At 36.8% G+C, this 24,020-nt stretch overlaps 1 protein-coding gene across 1 annotated transcript; it reads left to right on the forward strand.

The window, feature by feature from the left end:
- Positions 1 to 4,105: 4,105 nt before the first annotated feature.
- Positions 4,106 to 22,849, forward strand: LOC128095031 (vomeronasal type-2 receptor 116-like). Its single transcript, XM_052713694.1, has 6 exons — positions 4,106 to 4,299; positions 6,449 to 6,740; positions 7,022 to 7,816; positions 9,110 to 9,337; positions 18,846 to 18,969; positions 21,945 to 22,849. The coding sequence occupies exons 1-6, from the start codon at positions 4,106 to 4,108 to the stop codon at positions 22,847 to 22,849; spliced, it is 2,538 nt and encodes an 845-aa protein (XP_052569654.1).
- The last annotated feature ends 1,171 nt before the right edge of the window (positions 22,850 to 24,020 follow it).

The raw sequence follows: 24,020 nt of genomic DNA on the forward strand, positions 1-24,020 counted from the left end.
GTGTGTGTGTGGTTATGCCCACATGTGAGTTCAGGTAATCCTGAAGCCCCAAAGAAGCCATCTGATCATTTCAAGTTATTGATACAAGTGGTTGTGAATAGCATTTTGTTGGGGATACATATGAGGACCTCTGTGAAATAAATATGTGATATTAACCACAGAGACATCAATTTAGCTTCTGTAATGTTCTTTCTACCTGTTTATCAAAACATACCACTCTCTTCTAAGTTCTTCTGTTCTAACTCCTAGGATGCATCAGAATTCTCCTCCTATCCTCTTGAAAGGAGGTATATTGCTTTACTCTCATTGACAAAATGTTCACTCTTTTACAAATATCCTGTCTTTTTCTCTCACCCATCAACTGCATCAAAGTCAAGCATTCACTCAGATATTAAAATAAGAAGTTTGAATTTACTATGAACACTTCTGCATTTTAGAGCAGAGAAGAGTATTCCACTCTGCACTATTGCCCAATGGCTAGGTCTTTTGAAATTTATGACTGAGTAGGTTACAAGAGACAATGTAGGAAACAATACTAGACATAATATTGCTAGGCAATATCAATAGAGAAAATAGTGAGAGTCATTTTATAAGAGAAAGGACTTGCAATGTAATCTAATATTTTTTGGCTATGAACCAACTACATATATGGAGTGAGAATTCATTAAATACGAGTTCAGGAAGATGATTTCTCTCTGATCTTTTGAAGACAATGTCTGTCTATTTTTAACAAAATTGTGCAGCACTTGGGGATAAAGATGCATCCAAGCAGGCCTTCGGTGGAAGCCAAGAAGGAGAAAATCTCCAAAGCCACAATGACATCGCCCTTGGTACTATGGAACACAGGGAGAAAACTGACCCAGATACTGCAGAACAACAGCATGCTTAATGTCAAGAACTTGGCTTCATTGAATGTGTTAGGCAGCTTCCTGGACAAGAAAACCACAGTGAATCTCCCCAGTGCCTGGCAGGCCATGTATCCAAGGACACAGTAGAAGCCAGTGACTGAGCACTTCATGCACACAATGATAATGTAGCCATACTCAGAGGTGTATTGTTATCAACAGAGGGAGGATAAGCTCTTCACCAGACTGCACAGAAAATAGCTTGGATCAGAGTACATATGGCAATAATGTAGTTAGGTGCCCCTGAAACCAGAACATACCTTATTCTTTGTCCAGAGACTGTGATTATTAAAGCCATCAGCACAGTCACTGTTTTGGCCAACACAGTGGAAACAGCCACAGTGAACACAACTCCAAATTTCTGCATGGTACAGTAGCTGGATTAGGATGGTTAATGAAGAGCAAGGGGCACAGGAAACAAAAGATGAGTGAGATAAGCAAGATGTAACTGAGTTTCTGGTTGTTGACCTTCACATTGGGAGTGTCATGGTGCTTGACAAAGACTCCAAGAACCAGAGATGTAAATGCATAGAAACCACAAGTCCATTCAGGCAAGAGCCATCCCCAGGTGGTCTTCATAGTTCATCATGATCACAGCTTTATGATTTCATTGGTTCTGCTCTGTGCTGACATACTGGTCCTGTGGACACTTCACATACAGATCCACAACTCATGAAGAAAAAAAGTGTGGTTAGTGTAGATTCAGCATTGATATTTTCAGGACATTTCAATTAAGTGTGTTGAAGAAGCATTGCAATATCTGCATTTTGTTGTTGAGGATGTAATTGAATAATACTGCTGCATAGCAATGCTTCCTTTTCATAATGCTCATTATCTCTATGTGGAACAAAACCAAAGAATCATTTTCTGTCTATTTAAGGTTATTGATGAGATAGATCATTGGTCGTGTTTTCAGGAAACAACAGATTTTGTAGTATATTTTGGAGGTTATGATGAAATGATTTATACTGGTGAATTCAAAGAAGACATATTCATAAACCATAGTTTTGCTGAGTGCATTTTAAAATCAGAGATCTCATGCATTCAGTGTCTCCTGAGGTCTTTGTCTCTTTTAGGAAAGCTGTCTCTATGACATATATACTTTTTCTTAACTGGGACCAGATGTATGATATATTTTCTAATTCAAATTTGCTAGCCCAAATACATTGAAATAGAAACAACTCTAAATGGAATAAGTAAGGCATATGTATCTGTATATGTTTACAGCTGTATATACATATAAAAGTACAAAAGGAATTCATGAATTTGAGTGTGATTGGGTTTATATGGGTTTAAGCAGGAGGATGAAAGTGAGATAAATTTTTTGAATATAATATCAATATTTGAGAACTACAAAGAATAAAACAATAAATAAATACAGCATTAGTTGTGTCCTTCTCTGGTATTAGGGACAGTAACTTGCAAGTCCTTTTCATAAGAAGCAGTAACCTTACCACTGAAAGAAAACTCTATACATACTTAGTAATAAAAAATCTGTACATCTTCATTTCATCACCTTTGGGAGCATAGAGCACCTTCCTCCTGCCCTAACTTTCAACTTATTGAGATCCAGACCCTGTTAATGTGCTCACAGCTGAAGTAAATATTGATAAACAACATGAGAAAGATAACACAAGAGCCTTTAAGAACAAGTGGTAAAACAGAATTTTGTATAGAGCAATAGTACCCATAAGATATTATCATTACCATGGTAATTGGAGGAAACCATATTGTAATTGCTCTAAATCTTTACATAATTGCAGAGAGGCATGATGTGCTTCCAAGATTTAAAGTGTTTTTATTTAGAAGAATGTTTTTATGGACAAATTTGTAATTGGTTAATTTGTTTAAGGGACTAGGAAGTTTGTTCCTAGTTCATCACAAAACAATGGGTCATGAACTTTTTATATGTTTATTATTAAATGTACAAAAATATTGAGAAGATAACAGTAGTCCTGTTTGCTGCATCTCAAATACTAAATAGGACATATCACCACCCACAAAAAAGACTTGCCCTACATTTGTCCTACATTCTCTGCAGTCCATATCCATTGAGAGAGGCTCTTTATTCCATACTCAGCAGAACATTATGACAGTGGCAGTGCAGGTCCCAGAATGCAAGTGAAGTAAATGAGCAGAAAAATTGTATGAGAAGAATTTATACATAAAACACAGGGTTACTTCCCAGGTTCGATTTGTTTCTAAAATACTCAATAAGACTTCTTTGTAGCCACTAATGTATTATAAAACAAGCAAAAACAACATTGGAAACCACAGATAAATAAGAAAAAATGGGTCAACACATGTGAGGACTGAGAATTATGGATGAGTACCTTAGTTTAGAAATGAAATATTCAACTTATCTTCTCATGAATAATGATTGGTTGGGAGGAGGAATGATAGGTCTTATGTAGTATATGAAATGAGGCATACATCAGATGTTCTTTCTGAGCTCTTTGAATATTTTAAAAAATCAACATGTAATTTGTAAATGAACTATGGTTCTTTGATGATCTGGATAGTTTTAGAACAGCAGGATCCAGAAAGTTAAATGATTTGCACTGATTATTGGTTTTCAAGACAATGGAATCACAGGTTTTGGTTAGATATTCTGTAACTGATACTGGTGTAGAGTAGGCTCCACTCTGAATGCTGTGTTTAACTTAATTACTCTAAACATGAAGCTGCTTTTCCATGACATGGACTTTGTGATACAATGCCAGTGTGGAACCATGAATTATCAATTTATGAGTTCCCCTGAACCAATAATGCATGTCTCACTGTGGATAATCTAACAAAATACACTGGCATCATTTCTAAAGCTGATAACACTAACAAAAAGCTGAGACAGTCATTGGACTAAACTTTCCCAAAATGTCATTTTCCCTGGGGCTCTACTTTCCAAAAAGATGAATGATGTCATGAAACTAGCTGAACTATCATCCTATATATTTATCATTCAAATTGTACATCATGGACTATGGACAGCAGGTGAAGAGCCCCAGGGAAGAGAGTTTCAAAGTATTCTCAATAGGTGAGAAACAAATGCACAAATAAAGAAAATGAATCATGATACATAAGTAGCCTCTTATTTGGTTACAGAAATAAAAGTAAGTAGAGATGTCTGGGTGCCCATTTGATGTTCTGATAAGCATGGCATGTCACAATCCAAAAGTCTCAGGGTTATAGCAGAAAAAAAAATGTTCACTTTGATTTTACTCTTCTTGCTCCTGAACATTTCACTTCATGTGTCAAGTTCCATTCATCCCAGTTGCTTTTGGACAACAAAGCAGAGTGAAGACAAAGATGGAATATTTCAGTCATGTGCCTTTGTACTTGACACAGTTCATGGGCCAGTGGAGATAACAGAGTTCATACAACCATTCAAAGAAAGGTAAGTGCCTTATACTTTTTACATAGATGCCGTCATGAATATTTCATGAGGGGTCAGAGGTTGAGGATCAGAGAAATGCCTTGAAACTTCTGCCTCGTTCTCCCAACCTGCACATCAACAAACATCTCCAAATTCTTTTAGAAAGTCAATGCCATTTTTCTACTTTTAATTTGTCCAGAGAGTGTTTTGTTTTTCTCCCAGTTACCCTCTAACTTCCAAGCCTGGAAGCTGAGTAAAGAAAGGACTCCATACATTGTTGCATCTCATAGAGTCTGCCTCTTCACAGTTCCATATCACACTATCTGGTGATGTCTCATCAAAAGGAACCTCATTCTAATTCAGTGAATGCCACCCTAACTGGGAAAATAAATGGCCATACAGTAGAGTCAGCTGATGGATATGCCATCAATGGGTAGTTTTTAACACATTGCTAGGGCAAATGATATTTTTGGCACACTAGCTACAGAAAATTTTCACATAGCTCTTCAGTTACTCTCTCAGATGATCTGCATGTAGTCACACTGTGCATTCTAAAGATGCACCAAGAAGGAAAGTAGGAAACCTATCCATTTTGAACTTCATATGTGTTCCCGTTTCTCCATACTTCATTTGCATAGCACTGGCCTTTAATTTCAAAGTCCATTTATTCACTCTTTCTTTAGAGTAAAGAAGGATTGTATGGACTGTAAATGATATGTTTGCATTCTTTGAGAACTGTGGCTGTCCTTAATAGTGGTGACTGCTTCCTTCCATAGTCACTTGCCTGAGAGACAGCTGTAGCATGTGATAATTGGCTACAGTTGATGGTAGGGAGAGAGGTGTTGCCCACTAGCTCACATTTACCGTTATTTAAGAAGCTGTGTCTTCTCTCTATATATGTCTAATCTGTCTATTCTCTTGACACTTACATCACATTCACCACTTTTGTTTTTCTTTAAGTAATCTTATTCATTATATCTGCTTATTTTACAAGTTTCAAGACTATCTATATTTTAATTTTGTGTATATTTCATCTTTATTGGTTAGATGGTATGAAATGACTAGGAAGAAAGTGGAGTTATTATTCTTCCCATAGACATAAACACAAGCTGGTATCATTCTCTTGCAACTGACCTGTCACTCATTTTTTACATGAAACTTCATAAACTTTTTCATACATTTTACATTTTAGAATCTTCTATTTTACAAACATGTAGTAGTGGCACATACAAATTTTAATAGGATGCTATTCTTGTGTTAGTGTAACTGAGAAGGTCTTCAAACAATGTTTTCTACAAGAAAAAATTGTGTTGGTTAGATAAACCCAGTGTGAATATATGACATGGCAGTGCAAACATAAAATAAGTGAACAATACTAAAGAGGTAGTACATGCCCTTAATCTCTGCACTCATGACCTAAAGGAAGTGTATCCCTGTACATTTGAGGTCCATTTAGTCCACAGCTGGAATCCATTCCCTTCTTATGGATTAACTGAGCATTAATATTATCCATTCCCATAAATGAATACAGACATACATTATTACCAAATCTGTCTCTGGTATTTGAATTTATTTAAAAACAAATCTTAAAAAAGATTTTATGGCCACAAAACATAGACCAGAAAGAAGAAAGGTAAAGATTGTCAGGATGGCATATGTTAACTATATTGCCCACTGATTATAAAGAATTGGAAGTAACAGAGCCAAATGTTATCCTGACTATTGTGCATAATCTGACATTCAAGATTGCCTTACCCTATTCAGTTAATTTCATAAGAAAATACTATAAACTCAATGATTCACACACCATGTGTATTTTTTATATTTCTCAATAATTTAAAAATGAAATCACAATCAGGTTTACTGTTTGGTCAATACCTTGGGCCTTGTCTTTACCTTTTGAGAAAGAACTCAAAAACCAGAGATATACAAGGCTCTCTGTAGAAGATACTTATGGCTCATCTTAATTATAGGCCTGTATTCTCATGAACTTTTAAATGTTTTTGTAAGCTTCCATCTTCTTATGTCATCTCAAAATCCCAACATAGAAGTTTTGTTTCAGTCTTTGGGGGTGCTTGGGAATACCATCCAGTACAAGATAGTCCTTGTATTGATTACACATGATTATCTTTAAATCTCTGTCTCTATTAATCACCGTAACCTTTTACAGAGGAGGAAATGACAACAATCAGTTTGCACTGGCCTTAGCTTTTTCAGTGGACCAAGTCAACAGGAACCCTGATATTTTACCAAATACATCTTTAGCATTTGGATTTCTAGCAGATGATTGCAAGTTCATGTCAAAAGCATACGATATCATTCAATCTTCTGCAAAAGATCATTATAATGCACCTAATTATAACTGTGTTAATCTGACCATATGTTCAGTGGTGCTTTCAGGACCAAACTTGGCAGAATCTTTAGTAGTTGGAAAAGCAATGGACCTCTACAATTCTCAGCAGGTGAGATTTTGTGTGGTAGTTTTGCAATAAATCCTGTCTCTATTGGTGCCATTCCAAGATGCAGAGAAGAGTGTGAGGGACAAACTGACCTAACACTTATGTAAAACTACATAGCTCAAGGGTACTATTCAGAGATTTATGGGCCTTTCATATTTCCGTTTTTGAAGTATAGATAAGGGAATAAGTAACAGGTAAGGGGGTATTTAAGATCTCTTTGCAGAAAAGTGTATTTAACAACTTATTTTAATGCATGGTACCTCATGGTTTTCCCTGTGTCCCAGGTTGTTCAATTTACCTTTGGACCCTTCCATCCTATCCTGAGTGATCATGAACAATTTCCTTATTTGTATCAGATGGCCCCCAAGGACACATCTCTAGCCATGGCCATGATCTCTCTCATGATTCACTTCAGCTGGAACTGGATTGGGCTGACCATCTCAGACAATGATCATGGTATCCAGTTTCTCTCATATTTGAGAAGAGAGATGGAAGAAAATATAATCTGCTTTGCCTTTGTGAACATGATTCCAGTCAACATGCATTTATATGTGTCAAGAGCTGAAACATATTATAAGCAAATCATGACATCATCCTCAAATGTTGTTATCATTTATGGTGATACAGACAGTACTCTAGCTTTGAGCTTTAGAATGTGGGAATCTCTAGGTATACAGAAAATATGGGTCACCACCTCAGAGTGGGATGTCACTTCAAGTATGAGAGACTTTACACTTGACTCATCTCAAAAGACTCTAACTTTTGCACACCATCATGCTGAGATTTCTGGTTTTAAAAATTTCCTCCAGACATTGAGCCCTCTCACCACAAATGAATACCTGGCAAGTCTGGAGTGGATGAACTTTAACTGTGAAGTCTCAGCTTCTAATTGTAAAACACTGAAGAATTGCTCATCCAATGCCTCGTTAGAATGGCTAATGGGACAGACTTTTGACATGGCATTTAATGATGGCAATTATGCTATATATGATGCTGTGCATATTGTGGCCCATTTCTTCCAGGAGAAGCTTCTTCAGACAATGGATAAAGTGAAAGAACATCAATATAATTGCTTGAAGGTAGTGTTTCTTCTATTGGATGATATTTGGTGTCATCAATGTCAGAGTCTTTAATAGTCTCTCTGATGCCACATTCTAGTTGATTAGGAAATATTTTGCCAAGTGTAAAGCTTTCTGAACATTTTTGCTCCTGAGAAAGTAAATCTAGTGCTTGGTATAAATCTCAATTGCAAAGGCAGTAGAGTAGGACACAGAATTTATCAAGGTAAATCAGTGATTTTCTTACAGAGGACCTGAATATCATCACCCCTGTTCTAATACTAGAAACATAGGAGTCCTTCCTCATTAATCCTCTCTCTGATGAGAAGATAAGCTTTTGTTCATTAGTTGTCAAATAAGTGGTAATCAGTGTAGGGGATACTTTTCTACAGTGTCATTAGCTGATTCTGCCCCAAATCTAGGCATTGGAAAATACACAGAAAATAATGGTAGGATTCTGTTCATTACATATATGTGTATCTATATGTGTGGATGGATGGCTATTATTATTTATGATGTATTTGTGTTTGTTTCTGTGTATCTAGGTGTATATCTGTGTTGATGTGAATAAATGTGTTTCTGTCTATCTGCATATCTGTCTGTTTGTAGAACTTAACGTTAATTTTTCTTACATCAATGTTTTTCCAGTAGGTGTGTGTTTCTGTATGACTCTTCCTGTGTGTATTTGTCAGCACATGTGTCTACATGTGCCCATGTGTGTTATTTGTGTGTATTTTTGGATTCGATTGTGCACATGTATATCTCTGTTTCAGTGTATCTGTGTGTATTTGTATGTGTGGCTGTCTGTCTTTGGATTTCAGCATAAATTTGTCTGCATCAATGTCTCCCTGTGCATTTGTATCTGTATATATCGATGAATTTGTGAGTGTGTGTGTGAGCCTGTGTATGTTTTTTGTGGGTTTCTTTTTCTGTGTGTCTGTTTGGGTGCATGAGTGTGATTTTGTGTGTCTTTGTGTTCACATGTGTGTCTTGGCTTGCATATGTATGTGGGAGAAAACAGTATGTGGCTGTATTATATATGTATCTCTGTATCTGTATGAGAGTGTGTGTGTATGTCTATATATTTAATATTTATGTTTGGTGTGTTCATGTATGTATGCATTTGTATTTAGTAGTTTCCACTGAGAGAACTGCAATTCTAGGGACATTATGATAATTTTATTAATCCACTTGCTTTCATTGTGATTTCTCAACTGTGCACCTTCAATAAAGTTGTATTTATGATGAAATCAGAATACATTTTCTGACTTCAAGCAAGGACATACACACTAAAGAATTTTGACTGTCTTTCAGCTGCACTCCATTCTTAGGAAGACCCACTTCACCTATACTGTTGGGGACAAAGTGATAACAAAACAGAGAGAAAAACTGCAGGCAGAGTATGACATTTTCCAGATTTGGAATTTACCAAATGGTCTTGGACTTAAGGTGAAGATTGGACAGTTTAGCCCATATTTTCCACATGGTCAACAGCTCCATTTATATGAAGACATTATAGAGTGGGCCACAGGAAGTACAGAGGTGAGTCTGACCTAAATCTTCTGATTTCCATTACACAGCATTTCTATTTGTGCTTCCTTGTAACTTAGTGAAATGAAATAGATTGCCACATTAGGGACCATTCTTTAGCCTCCTTTAGTATGACTCTCTTTTTCACTTTTTGATATGATGTTTTATTAATTCTTTGAAGATAACAGACATGAACACATTGAATATTTATCATACTACAACATGTTTCTGTCTTTTAATATAATTATAAAAATGCTTGTTAGCACTGTTTAATATTATTTCCAGTAAAGTGAAATTCTCTTGGTACCACTCTGTGTACTACACAATGATTTTCCTTTTTTCTGCTGAACCCCTGACACCAGTGGTGAAAAACTGAAGCTAATTGTAAATGAGAAAATTACACATATGCAAATCATTATTTTTTATTACAGATTGAGTTCAAGAATAACCAGGGCTACAAAGAGAATCCTTGTCTCTAAAAACAATACAAAAAATAAAGAAATGGGCAGAAAGAAGGAAAGAATGAAAAGGAAGAAATGCCATTAATTAAGATCATCTCTTAATTTTTTTATTTAAAACAAAATTTTATTCATTTTACATACCATTTTACGTACACAGATCCCCCTCTCATCCCTGCTCCTGCACCCTCGATCCTTGCCTAACCACCCTGAGCCACCCTTCATCCCCTCCTGTAAAAAAGTAAGTTCTCCCATGGTGGGACAACAAAGCCTGGTACATTCAGTAGAGGTAGAACCAAGCCCCTAACCCTGGCCACAAGTGTGAACAACGTGTCCAACCATAGGTAATTGAATCCAAAAAGCCAAAGATATATCCTAATCACTTTGCCAGGGATCCCTCAAACAGATCCAGCTACACAACTGTCTCCCTTATGCAGAGGGTCTCGTCTGGCCCGATGCAGGTTCCATAGTTGTTGGTCTAAAGTTTGTGTGTTTCTATGTGCTTGGTTGAGCTGGCTCTGTAGATTTCCCCAGCATAATCTTGACCCTCCTTGACCATATAATCCCTCTTCCCTCTCTTCAACTGAACTCCCAGAGCTCGACCTGGTGCTTGGTTGTGTATCTCTGCATCTGCTTCTATCAGTTACTGGCTGAAGGCTGTGTGGTGACAGGGTATTCACCAATCTGATTACCAGGGTAATCCAGTTTAGGAACCCTAAGCACTATTGCTAGTCATCTAATCTTGGGATATCCTTGTGGATTCCTGGGAATTTCTCTAGCACCAGGTTTCTCTCTTACCCTATAATGTCTCCCTCTATCAAGATATCTCCTTCATTGCTCTCCTACTCCATCACTCCCCCAGCTAGACCACCCTATTCTGTCATGTTCTCATCCTCCATATCCACCCCTCAATTGCCCCTCCATATCTCCAGTTCACTCCTGGAGATCTCTGTTTCCCCTTCCCAAGGTGATTCTTATGTCCCTCTTTGGGTCTGCCTTGTGTCTTAGCTTCTGTGGAGATGTGGGTTGTAGTCAGATTATCCTCTGCTTTTCATCTAGTATCCACTTACCATGTTTGTGTTTCTGAGTCTGTGTTACCTCACTCAGGATATTTTCTAGTTCCATCTATTTATCTACAAATTTCATGATGTCATTTTTTTTCTCTACTGAGTAGTACTTCATTGTGTATATGTACCACATTTCCTTTACCCATTTTTCAGTCGAGGTGCATAGATTGTTTCCAGGTTCTGGCTATTATGAATAATGCTGCTATGAACATAGTTGAGCAAGTTTCCTTGTGGTATGATTGAGTATCCATTGGGTATATGTCCAAGAGTGGTGTAGCTAGGTCTTGATGTAGATTGATTTCCAGTTTTCTGAGAAGTCCCCATACTGATTTTTGGAGTGGCTGTTCAAATTAGCACTCCCATCATCATGTCCTTTCCTTATAGAAGGTTCTCAGTTTCAGGAGGTAACATTTATTAACTGTTGCTCTCTGTGTCTGTGCTACTGGTGTTATATTTAAGAAGTGGTTTCCTGTGTCAGTGCAATCTAGGCTACTTCCTAATTTCCCCTCTTTCAGGTTCAGTGTAGCTGGATTTATTTGAGTTTTTTTATTTTATAATTTAATTTAATTTTACACATCAGCCGCGGATTTTTCTGTCCTCCCTCCTCCTGCCCCCCTGCCCTTCCCCCCAGCCTACCCCCCATTTCTATCTCCTCCAGGGCAGGCACTCCCCTGGGGATTCAGCTCAGCCTGGTAGATTCAGTCCAGGGAGGTCCAGTCCCCTCCTCCCTTCACCCAGGCTGAGCAAAGTGTTCCCGCATAGGCCCCAGGTTCCAAACAGCCAGTTCATACACTAAGGACAGGTCCCAGTCCCACTGCCTGGGGGCCTCCCAAACAGTTCAATCTAATCAACTGTCTCACTTATCCAGAGGGCCTGATCCAGTTGAGGTTTTTGATACATATTGATTTGAGTTTTGTGCATAGTGATAAATACGGATTTGTTTGCAGTCTTCTACATGTTGACACACAGTTATGCCAGCACCATTTGTTGAAGATGCTTTCTTTTTTCCCTTGAACAATTTTTGTTTCTTTGTAAAAAAAAAATTAGGTGTGCATAGGTGTGTGGAATAATGTCAGTATCTTCACTTTGATTCCATTTGTCCACATGTTTGTTTTTATGTCAATATCAAGCTTATTTTATTACAATAGTTTATAGTAGAGCTTGAAGTCAGGGATGATAATGCCTCCAGAATTTGCTGTATTGTACAGGATTGTTTGGGCTATGTTAGGTTTTCTCTTTGTCCATATGAAGTTAAGTAATGTTCTGTTGAGGTCTGTGAAGAGTTGTGTTGGGATTTTGGTGGGGATTGAATATGTAAATTTATTTTGTAAAGATTTCCAATTTTGTTATGTTGATTATACCTGTCCAAGAGCATGGGAGATCTTTTTTATTTTCTGATATCTTCTTCAATTTCCTTCTTCAAGGACTTAAAGTTCTTCTCATACAGGTCTTTCATTTGTTTGGTTAGAGTTACCCTAGGGTATTTTATATTATTTGTGGCTATTGGAAAGGGTAATGTTTTTCTGATTCCTTTCTCAGCCTGTTTATCATTTGTTTATAGGAGAGCTATTGATTTTTTAAATTAAAGTTTTATCCAGCCACATTCCTGATGGTACTTCTCAGTTGCAGAAGCTCCCTGGTAGAATTTTGAGGGTCACATATGTAGACTATCCTATCATTTCCAAATAAAGTTTGACTTCTTCTTGTCCAATTTGTATGCTTTTCATATCCTTTTGTTGTCTTATTGCTCTAGCTAGGACTTTGAGTACTATATTGAATAGATATGGGGAGAGTGTGCAGTATTGTCTTGTTCCTGAATTAAGAGGTATCACCTTGAATTTCTGTCCATTAATTTTATGTTTGCTACCAGCTTCCTGTAAATTGCCTTTATTATGTTTACGTATATTTCTTGTATTCCTGATTTCTCCAAGAACTTTATAATGAAAGGATGTTAGATTTTGTCAAATGCTTTTTCAGCATCTATTGTGATGATCATGTAGGGTTTTTTTCTTTCAGTTTGTTTATATGATGGATTACATTGATAGATTTTCATATGTTGAACCATCCCTGTATCTCTGGTATGAAGCTTACTTCGTCATGGTAGATGATTTATTGATTATGTTGTTGGATTTGGTTTGCCAGTATTTAATTGAGTATTTTTTTCATCAATGTTCATGAGGGAGATTATTCTATAATTCTCTTTCTTTTGCATCTTTGTGTGGCTTGGCTATCAGGGTAACTGTAGCCTCATAGAAATAATTTGGCAATGTTCTTTCTGTTTCTATTGTGTTGAAAAATTTGAGGAGCATTGTATTACTGTATCTTTGAAATTTTGGTAGAATTCTGCACTGAAACCATTTGGCCATGGGCTTTTACTTATGGGTAATAGGTCTATTTAAATTGTTTAACTGGTCTTGATTTAATTTTGGTATATGACACTTATCTAGAAAATTTTCCATTTGTTTTAGATTTTCCAATTTTGTGGAGTACAGGTTTTTGAAGTATGACTTGATGATTCCCTGGATTTCCTCATTCTCAGATGTTATGTCTCCTTTTCATTTATGATATTGTTAATTTGGATATTCTCTCTCTGCATTTAGTCAGTTTGGATAAGGGTTTTTTTTTCTATCTTGTTGATTTTCTAAATGAACCAACTCTCTGTTTCCTTGATTCTTTGTACTGTTCTCTTTATTTCTATTTTATTGATTTCAGACCTCAATTTGATTATTTCCTGGCATCTGTTCCTCCTGGGTGAGTTTGCTTCTTTTTCTTCTCTAGCTTTCAGGTATGCTGCTAAGTCGCTAGTATGAGATATCTCCAACTTCTTTATGTAGGCATTTAGATCTATGAATTTTTTCATAGTACTGCTTTCCTAGTGTCCCATAAGTTTGGTATGTAGTACATTTATTTCTGTTGTAATCTAGGGAGTCTTTAATTTCTTTCCTTATTTTTTCCTTGATGCAGTGGTGATTCGGTTGAGCATTATTCAGTTTGCATTAGTTTGTAGGCTTTCTGTAATTTGTGTTTCTATTGAATTCTAACTTTAAGACATGGTGGTTTGACAAAATAGAGGAGATTATTCTATTTATTTTTGTAACTGCTGAGATTCGCTTTGTGATCAAGTTTGTTGTCACATACTTAGAGAAGGTTCCATGGGGTGCTGAGAAGAAGGTATATTCTCTTGTGTTTGGTTTGAATGTTCTGTAGATGTTTATTAAATCCATTTGAGTCATAACATCTTTTAGTTCCATTATTTCTCCACTAAGTTTCTGTCTGGCAGACCTGTCCACTGGAAATAGTGCAGTGTTGAAATTTCTCACTATTAGCATGTTGTGTTTTATGTGTGATTTAAGCTTTAGCAATGCTTCTTTTACATCTGTGGGTGCCCTTGTATTTGAGGCAAAAATGTTCAGAATTGAGACCTCATATTGATAAATTTTTCCTGTGATGAATATGTAATGTCGTTCTTAGCCTCCTTTAATTAATTTTAGTTTGAAATCTATTTTTTTTTTTTGGTTTTTCGAGACAGGGTTTCTCTGTGTAGCTTTGCGCCTTTCCTGGGACTCACTTGGTAGCCCAGGCTGGCCTCGAACTCACAGAGATCCGCCTGGCTCTGCCTCCCGAGTGCTGGGATTAAAGGCGTGCGCCACCACCGCCCGGCGAAATCTATTTTTTTAGATATTATAATAACTTCACCATCTAGCTTCTTAAATTTGTTTGAATGGAAAGGCTTTTCCCAGGCTTTTACTCTGATATAGTACCTGTCTTTGAAGTTGTGATGTATTTCTTGTATGCAGCAGAAGGATGGATCCTGTTTTCGTATCCATTCTGTCAGTCTGTGTCTTTTTATAGGCAAATTGAGTCCATTGATATTAAAGGATATTAATGCCCATTGGTTGTTAATTCCTGTTATTTTTTGGTGGTAGTGTTGTGTGTTTCCCTTTTTGGGGATTTGTTGGTGTGGGATTATCTATTTCCTGTGCGTTCCTGGATGTTTCTAAATTCCTTAGGTTGGATTTTTCTTCTAGTGCTTTCTGTAGGGCTGGATTTGTGGATAGGTATTGTTTAAATCTGATTTTATCATGAGAAAGTTTTCTTCTATGATTTTGTAGAATATATTCTCTGTCTTTGAGCTGCTATTCTTCTCCTTCTTGTATCCCCATTATTGTTAGGTTTGGTCTTTTCAAGGTGTCCCAGATTTCCTGAAGGTTTTGTGTTATGACTTTGTTGGCTTTAATGTCTTCTTTGACTGCTGAATCTATTTCCTCTATCATATCTTCAGTGAGAGAGTCTCTCTTCCATTTCTTGCATTCTTTTGGTTATGCTTGCATCTATAGTTCCTGTACAGATGCTCAGATTTTACTTTCCAGCATTCCCTCCGTTTACATCTTCTTTTTGGACTCTATTTTAGTTTTCAATTCTTGCACTGATTCTTTTGCCAGTTTTATTGCTTTTTCTTGGTTTTCTTGCCTTTCTTTAGGGGATTTATTGATTTCTTCCAATTTTTGTTTCTCTTTGCTTCAATTCCTAAAGAGAATTTTTCATTTCCTCTTTAAAAGATACTGTCATTTTAAAATCATTTTTAAGGTCATTTTCTTCTATTTCTTCTATTTTGGGATGTTCTGGTCTTGTTGATGTAGAACCAAATGGTGGTGCCACATTGGTCTTTATGGTGTTGAATGTGTTCTTACACTGGCATCTACCCATCTTTTGCTCCAATCAGTGCCAATGGTTTCTGTGTGTCAGGGAGCCACACTTGGTCTAATCAGCATTCTTGGTCCAGTTGGAGCTCTTGGTCCAATTGGAGCTGGTGTAGTCTGTTTGAGGGAGCAGTTGTGGTCTTGGGGCATGGGTGGGTTTTGGCAGTGGAGTGGGGCTTATAGTTTACAGTGTCTGATGAGGGGGTGGTAGTAAGCCCTGCCTGCAGGAGTCCCGCCTGCTGGCCTGCAACTTGGCTTGCAATGGGTGGGGGTATAGGGGTACAGGTTGTATTCCTGGGCCTAAAGCCTAGAGGCTAGGGTCATCATGTAGGAGAACAGACTCCAAATTGAGATCTTTTAAGATGGGAAAAAACATATCTTTTATTTGGGGCTTAATTTGAGTAGCTACAACATTAATCCAGATTATTTGATTTTGGAAAGCTAATATTTATCTAGGGCTACACCCTCTGTTGGAAGTTAATACAAGGACATTGAAAAGTAAGCTTTTGCTGTTTATCTACTTGCTGTCACCATTCTAGCAATTCTGTTCTTTCACTGGCATAAAAACTATTTATTTGTGATTCTAGTGTATACTGAAGATCAGCAGAAACCTTTAGCCTCTAGACTAAGAAGTTTCTGGATTCTTGGTCTGTTCATTTGTTTACAACAATTGTTGGAATAGCTAAACCATAGTCTATAAGACATTCAAAGTATATAAATTCATATATATATATACATATACATAAATATAGAGAGAGAGAGTGAGAGAAAGAGAGAGAGAGAGAGAGAGAGAGAGAGAGATAAAGACAGATTCATTTTCTAAGTTCTTTTACTCCTGAGAACCCTAAGTAGTACAGAGATAGAAAAATGCTCAACAGTGAACATAAATTATAGGAATTCATAATTATTCTTACAGTGTTATGGAAACACTAGAAGAACTTCTACACAAGGAAAAGTAGGATATATTCAAATGATCAAGTAATATAAAGACAGCACTAGAACACCAGCCAGAAAAACAGCTGTTAGAATAATATCAAATAATGCAGTAACAATAATTGGCCATAATTAGCAAATAATTCTCAATAACATTTAAATATTAATCTTCTAATTTTCTAATCAAAAACACAAACATCAACATTGGTTTGTAAAACCAACAGTCATTTTTGCTTCCAGAATCTAACCTCACTTACAAACATGCAGAAATCCCTTCTGTAAATATGTAGGGAAAGAATGTTGAAGAAATGGAACATAATAAAGAAAACTAGAGACTAAACACATTGATTTATATGGTAGAAAAAATTCTCAACTAAATACTGAGTAATATAACTCAACAACACAACAAAAATATCTATCCTTGTGGCAAAGTTGACTTCATTCCAGGGATACAAGGGGGGTTCAACATATGCATATCAGTGAAGTAAATGTGGCACATAAATAGACTCAAGGATAGAAATACATGATCATCCAAATATGGGCAAAAAGAGCTCTTAGCAATGTTCAAGATCCATTCAGAGTTAAGATTTAAAACAAACAAAAACCTGAAACAGTAGTCTGAACATATCTTGACTGGATAAGTTTTCTTTCTTATTCATTAATAATTATTGTACAGACCAGTCACATTTAAAAAGATTTCCTATGACAATCCTGTTGTCATCATTGTACTGTATGAGGAGAAGCTCAAAGCATTTCCATTAAAATCATCAGTGAGGCCAGATACATGTGGTGGTTCATATCTTTAATCCAAACTCTTGAGAGGCAGAGAGAAGCAAATCCTTGTCTGTTTATGTCCAGTCTGGCCTTGATAGTAAGTCCAAGCAAGCTAGGTTTGCAAATAGAGACCCTGCCTAAAAATACATGGTCAGAAATGGGACAACAATATACATATTTTCCACTCTTCTTCAAAATAGTCCTTAGTATCTTACCAAGAACAACAAGAAATTGTAAACACTATAAACAAAAAAGAATGGAAGAAATGTGCCTGCTGATAGCATATATTTTAATTCCAATATTCAGGAGGAAGGAAACACAGATCTCTGTGGTAACTATGTCAGCCTAGTGTATATCAGGAGGTGAGGTCTCCCAACAACATTGTGAGAGCCCCTTTCAAGAAAACTGCCAAAGAAAAGGAAGATTTGTAGTAATCCATATTGTGGAGAATATGAAAGACCCTGTGCTTAGGAGACACTGCAGTTTCAACACAGAACTCAGTACTGAAGAAAGGATGCAAAGTGAAGACACAACAAACAGCAGCTTTCTGAAGCAGCATTCAGATTGCTCTAAGGAGGTTTTTGATGAAAAAAAAGTGACTTTTTATTTTAAACTTTAAGAAATCCTTTAATTAAGATTAAGTAAGCTAACTTTTATTCAGGTTCCCCCAGTACTTAAAGCTTTTGTACAGCATTTTCACCTCAGGAAACGCTCCACCTTTCAGTGGTGACAATTTCAGTGAGCGACAATTCTTGTCAATTCAGCATGTAATCACTACAAATGTACGAGGCTCTGCCATTTACCTAATTTTTCTTATACTCTCTCTTTCATGCTTTGCAGTGCTATTTTATTAGAGTTCATGTATGGTATCTGAGATACGAGGAGTTACTTCCCCTGTTTCATATGTCCACTAGTTCTAGGTTGCAATGCTGTTGTTGGGATTAAACAGTGCCTAAAAACAAAGTGAAGAGGAGTGGTTGATTAGGCTCATGGATTACAATCAAGGGAGGACAAGGGAGGATTCTGGATTCTGCAACTAAAGCATAGACACTTAGGGGGAAAATCTCTACTTACTTGCTTGCTCTGCCTCATTTCCCATATGCCCTGCCTAGGGAAAATGCCCACAGTGGGCTGAGCACTCCTAAATCAAGTGCCAATTAATAAAAATGTATCACAGGTAGGTTGACAGGCTAGTTCAATGAAGAGGATTCTTTTAGGTCAGGTTCCCACTAACTTTTTAATGTACTTTGTAGTAAGTTGACAAAAATTAACTAGAAAAAAGTTTGTAAGCACCATAATGTTTGCCCACAACAAACAACCTATTCTTCTTCCTGAATTTCTAGCAAGGTGAAGCTACTCAACTTTATATTAATGTTTCCACACATTCATATAAATGACATTATACAGTATACTAAGTGAAATGTGGTCACTCATTTGATGTATATAAAATAAGCTTATTGTGTAAATAAAATATGTTCACTCATTTGCTGTATATAAAATAATCTTATTTCACCATGTTCACCTAATATATATATATGGAAGAAATAGGTAAAACTACTGATAACAGCATGTGTCTAATTTTCCGCAGATGCCTTCCTCTGTGTGCAGTGCTGATTGTGGTCCTGGATTCAGAAAATTCTGGCAGGAGGGAATGACAGTCTGCTGTTTTGATTGCAGCCCCTGCCCAGAAAATGAAGTTTCTAATGAGACAAGTGAGTGTTTCTGCTAGATAAATTCTTCCCAATGTTCATCCTCTCTAACCCACATACATGGAGATGATTAAAGCGTTTAAAAGTCCAATCCACAAATCAAATACATCACTTGCCTATGTTCATTTTTATAGGAATGTGATCAATAACAGCATATTTTCAAGTAATACCCTTTGCCTTGGCATACAGCTTTGACTCATTGGAAATTCATTTCATGTGTCATTTTTTCAAATAAACAGTTTTGATAATCAAACTACACTATGAGGGAATTCTACAAAAGTAGTTTCTAGTGTGATTATCTCCTCTAAAATTACAGGTTGATTAAATTCCAATTATGAGTCTTTAATAATATTTATTTCTTAAATTTGAACATAAGTTTAAGACACCATGTACGTGCAGGAGTCAGTGGAGAACAGATCAGAGCATCAGAGCCACTGAACTCTGTTATGTGGGTGCTAGGAACCAAATGAAAGTCCTCTGTAAGATTAATGGAGACAGGAATAATTATTTGTAAAATTATCCGAAACTGTTTAGCATGAGACAGAAAACTTCAAGCAATATCCAGAGATCCCTTTTCAAAGGATCAATGTGATTTGAAGTCTAGGAAAGTGTGAATAAGAGATGTCACTTGATGAAGAAGATACAGTGTCCTGTGTTCAAAATTTGTCTATGCATCACCCATTTAATAATGCCACAAATACAAGATTAAAATTATTTTATATGAAAGCAACTTGCCACAATTTTCTGAATAGTGTTGTCGTCTACATGGCTCTTTTTAATCAAATGATTGTTTGTTTAGAGTTAGCTCCATGCAAATGGCAGATGGATTATTTTTCTCTTCGATTGCCTGTCATCATGTGCAATGTGAAATAAAGTCTCTAAAGGACACTTATGGCCACTAATATTACACAGCAATTAAATTCCTTGTAGTAGGAAGAGGTAACCAACTCCTAGATGTTTTCTTCTGACCTCCCTGCACTCACACAAATAATATTTACTGAAGTGATTAAATAAAGTCTAGTGAAATTGTTTTAAATGTAAAAACATAAAGGATTAATGTGTATTTACAATGATAAATACAACAAAACTTAAGCAAACAATATTTTATTATTTCTTTCATTATGTGTATGTATGTGAGATGAGTGGTTATGTGTGCATAATTGCAGGTGCATGTGAGAGGCATCCAATGTCTCTGAAGTTAGTTACAGCCAGCTGTGAGACACCTGACATGGGTGCTGGGGACTGAACTCAGGACTTCTGTAAGAGCAGTACATTCTCTTCACAACTTAGCCAACTTTCAGTCCCGTAAGCAAATTAACTAATTACATATGTTTTTAAATGCATTATTCTACATAAAAAGACTTAAGATCTAGAAGCACATCATGACTCTTCAATAATCCTCTGATTCAGAGCAACTGTAATCAAGTTTCCTTATCTTGCAAGGTTAGAGATTACAGCTTATGACTGGGGTCCTATTCCTCCAAACAAACAGTCTGTGTTATCACTCTTGCTTGAGTGTCCTTGTGTGGAGTTGCTCATGGTGTTATATCAGTATCTCCTTCATACTGGAGGACACTCACAGTCTCGGTCTCACAAAGATGGAAATTCAGGGAGGAGCAAGGTGCTTGTGTTCTTCCCAACAGTGTAGGAATCTGGATGTAGGATTTTTAATTCTAAAAATATACAGAGGTTTCTACCTTAAGTGATAGGGTTACTGTTTCTTATGAACAAGCCTCAGGACTACAGGGTCCTTCCTGCCAGATGAAGGCACAACCGACCATGATGATAACAAACTAAACCTCTGAATTATAAGACATCCAATTAAATGTTTTTCTTTATGAGAGTTGCCAAGGCGATGGTTTCTATTCACAGCAACAGAAATACTACCTAAGACATTTCCTTTTTTTTTTGGTTTTTTGTGTAGCCCTGGCTATCCTGGTACTAGCTTGACCTTGAACTCACAGAATTCTGCCTTCCTCTGCTTCCCTTGTGCTAGGATTAAAGACATAAGACACTACCTATGGGCTGGCAATTACATACTTAAAGTTAGCCACCAAGGTCTGTTCCCTTATTTGGCCATTACGTCCTCCTGGGGCTGACTATCAAAGTCCATCTATCAAAGTATTGAAGTCAGGATAGCAACACCCCCTGTGGCTGTTCTAATAGACTTGACTATCCAATTAAACACTTCATCCCAAGATGAGCTACCCCTTTTACCTTTATGAACTGCCATTTTCCTAAAGGGCATATCTGTCTCCTCTCTATCCAGAGGCAGTTCTTTGTATTCCAGTCAAAAACCTGTTCCCCATCTCCCATATTCCTTTCCCTTCTCCTTCATCCTTTATCTCCTGTCTTTATCTCTTATTCACTTACCATTTACCTCTGAGATGAATATGTTGAGAATTTAATCCTAGGGTATCTCTTGCTGACTCTGAGATTTCCTACTGATTCTCTTTAGTGTTGCTTCTATGTCAATGTGTTTAGGCTGACAAATTCACACTAGAAAATATATCACAGGTCTTGTCCCAGTAGAAGACACAGTCTCCATCTATAATGTGGACAGAATTCATAAAACAGAAAGAAAAAAACCAGCAGGCAATGTATCTGTGCTTCTGAGACATTAAAATATACACTGTGCAAAACAATGGTTAATGATTTCAGCTTCTGTCACTTAAATACTTTAAGTCACTTTATCATAGCATCCACAATGGTGCTAAAATATTTATGCTTTCCTTAAGATGACAAATGGAATCATTAACACACAGTTAAATACACAACATGATGATGGTTTGGTTTCCTTACACATAAATATAATGAATGAATATTGTGAAATTGAAGCATTGCCATGCAGCAGTGCCTTTAACCTACATTTGCAGGAAGAATGTGGACATTGGACTGCTTCTGCAACACACTTAATTGAAATGTCTGGTCTCTAAATATGCTAATCTGCACTAATCATACTTTCCTTTCTCCATCAGATGTGGATCAGTGTGTGAAGTGTCCAGAGGAGCAGTATGCCAATGTAGAACAGAACCAGTGCATTCACAAATCTGTAGTCTTTCTGACCTATGAAGACCCCTTGGGGATGGCTCTGACCTCAATGGCCTTGTGCTTCACTGCATTCACAGCTGCAGTTCTTGGGATCTTTGTAAGGTATCATGACACTCCTATTGTGAAGGCTAATAACCGCAGTCTCAGCTACACCTTGCTCATCTCACTCCTCTTTTGTTTCCTGTGTCCCTTGCTCTTTATTGGCCATCCCAATGCAACTACATGCATCCTGCAGCAAACCACATTTGGAGTTGTATTCACTGTGGCTGTTTCCACTGTGTTGGCCAAAACAGTTACTGTTGTTCTGGCTTTCAAAGTTACAGCCCCCAGAAGAACGATGAGATTCTACCTGACTTTAGGGGCACACAACTATATCATTGCCATCTGCACCCTAATCCAAATTATTCTCTGTGCAATCTGGCTGGGAGTTTCTCCTCCATCTATTCACATTGATGCACACTCTGAGCATGGCCACATCATCATTGTGTGTGACAAGGGCTCAGTTACTGCATTCTACTGTGTCTTGGGTTATCATGGTTCCCTTGCATTTGGGAGCTTCATTTTGGCTTTCTTGGCCAGGAATCTCCCTGACACATTCAATGAAGCCAAGTTGCTGACTTTCAGCATGCTGTTGTTCTGCAGTGTCTGGGTCACTTTTCTTCCTGTCTACCACAGCACCAAGGGCAAGGTCATGGTGGCTGTGGAGGTCTTCTCCATCCTGGCCTCCAGTGTTGGCCTTCTGGGATGCATCTTTTTCCCTAAGTGCTACATAATTTTGTTAAGACCAGAAAGAAATTCTCTTCAAAAGTTAAAGGGGAAAACATCTTTCTGAACTGACATATTCTAAACTGAAACTGACAACTTTAGTGCTGGTACATTACCACGTTTTAGGATACAATGCAAGATGTATTCATTAGCTTTTGACTCTTACTCTTTCTTAAATGACAGTGCCTAGAATCATCATGTATACTACTTTTCTGTACATATTCTCCTGTAAACTTCCAATAAAACACTTATTCTGTAAGACCTGGCTATTGGACATTATTCCTGTAGATGTTCTATTCTTTGTCTAATATACATTAAGATTTGAAATAAACTGTGTTCTTTTGATGTCTGAATGAATGTGTGACTTTGACAGCACTTGAATGGTGAAACTTAACACAGTATGGTGTTTTCACACTCAATTCCCCTCTACCTACCCTATCTCCAATATCCACTATGCCTCCATTACCCTACCAAAAAGAGCAAGTTACCAAAAGAAAAACCCCATGTGTGGCAAAACAATACACAGTAAGACAAGGCAAAAGAACATGTCTTCAAGTGTTTCTCACCAATTCGAGTTTCCTCTTTAGTGAATTCTGGGTTTAGATCTCTACCACATTTTAAAATTGGATTATTTGGTTTTTGATATCTAGTCTCTTGAGTTTTCATATATTTTGGATATTTGTCCTCTATCAGATGTGGAGATGGTAAAACATTTTACATTCCTTAGGCTGCTTCTTTGTCTCAGTGATAGTGTCCTTTGCCTTAGAGGAGCTGTTCTGTTTCCTCATTCCTATTTATTAATTGTTGGTCTTAGTTTATGCACTAGTGGTGTTCTTTTCAGAAATTCTTCTCCTATAAAAATCACTTCAAGGCTTTTGCCCACTTCCTTTTCTCGCGGGTTCAGGATATCTGGTTTTATGCTAAGGTACTTGACAAATTTGGACTTGAGTTTTGAGCAGGGTAATCAGTATGAATCTGTTGCAGGATGTCTTCTATATGCAGACATTTGTTGAAGATGCCTTATTTTTTTCAACTGTGTATTTTTGTCTTCTTTATCAAAATCAGGTATTCATAGGTGTGTGAATTTATATCTAGGACTTCAATTTGATTCCAATGTTTAACTTTTCTCTTTTAATTCCAATACTATGCTGTTTTTATTATTATAGGTTTTTGTACCATTTGAAATCAGAAATGGTGAAGCTTCTAATTTTCTAATTTTCTTTAATTTTTAATTATTA

The sequence above is a fragment of the Peromyscus californicus genome, unplaced genomic scaffold (assembly GCF_007827085.1).
Source record: "Peromyscus californicus insignis strain IS unplaced genomic scaffold, ASM782708v3 Scaffold_4__1_contigs__length_199733344, whole genome shotgun sequence".
Classification (NCBI taxonomy): Eukaryota; Metazoa; Chordata; class Mammalia; order Rodentia; family Cricetidae; genus Peromyscus; species Peromyscus californicus.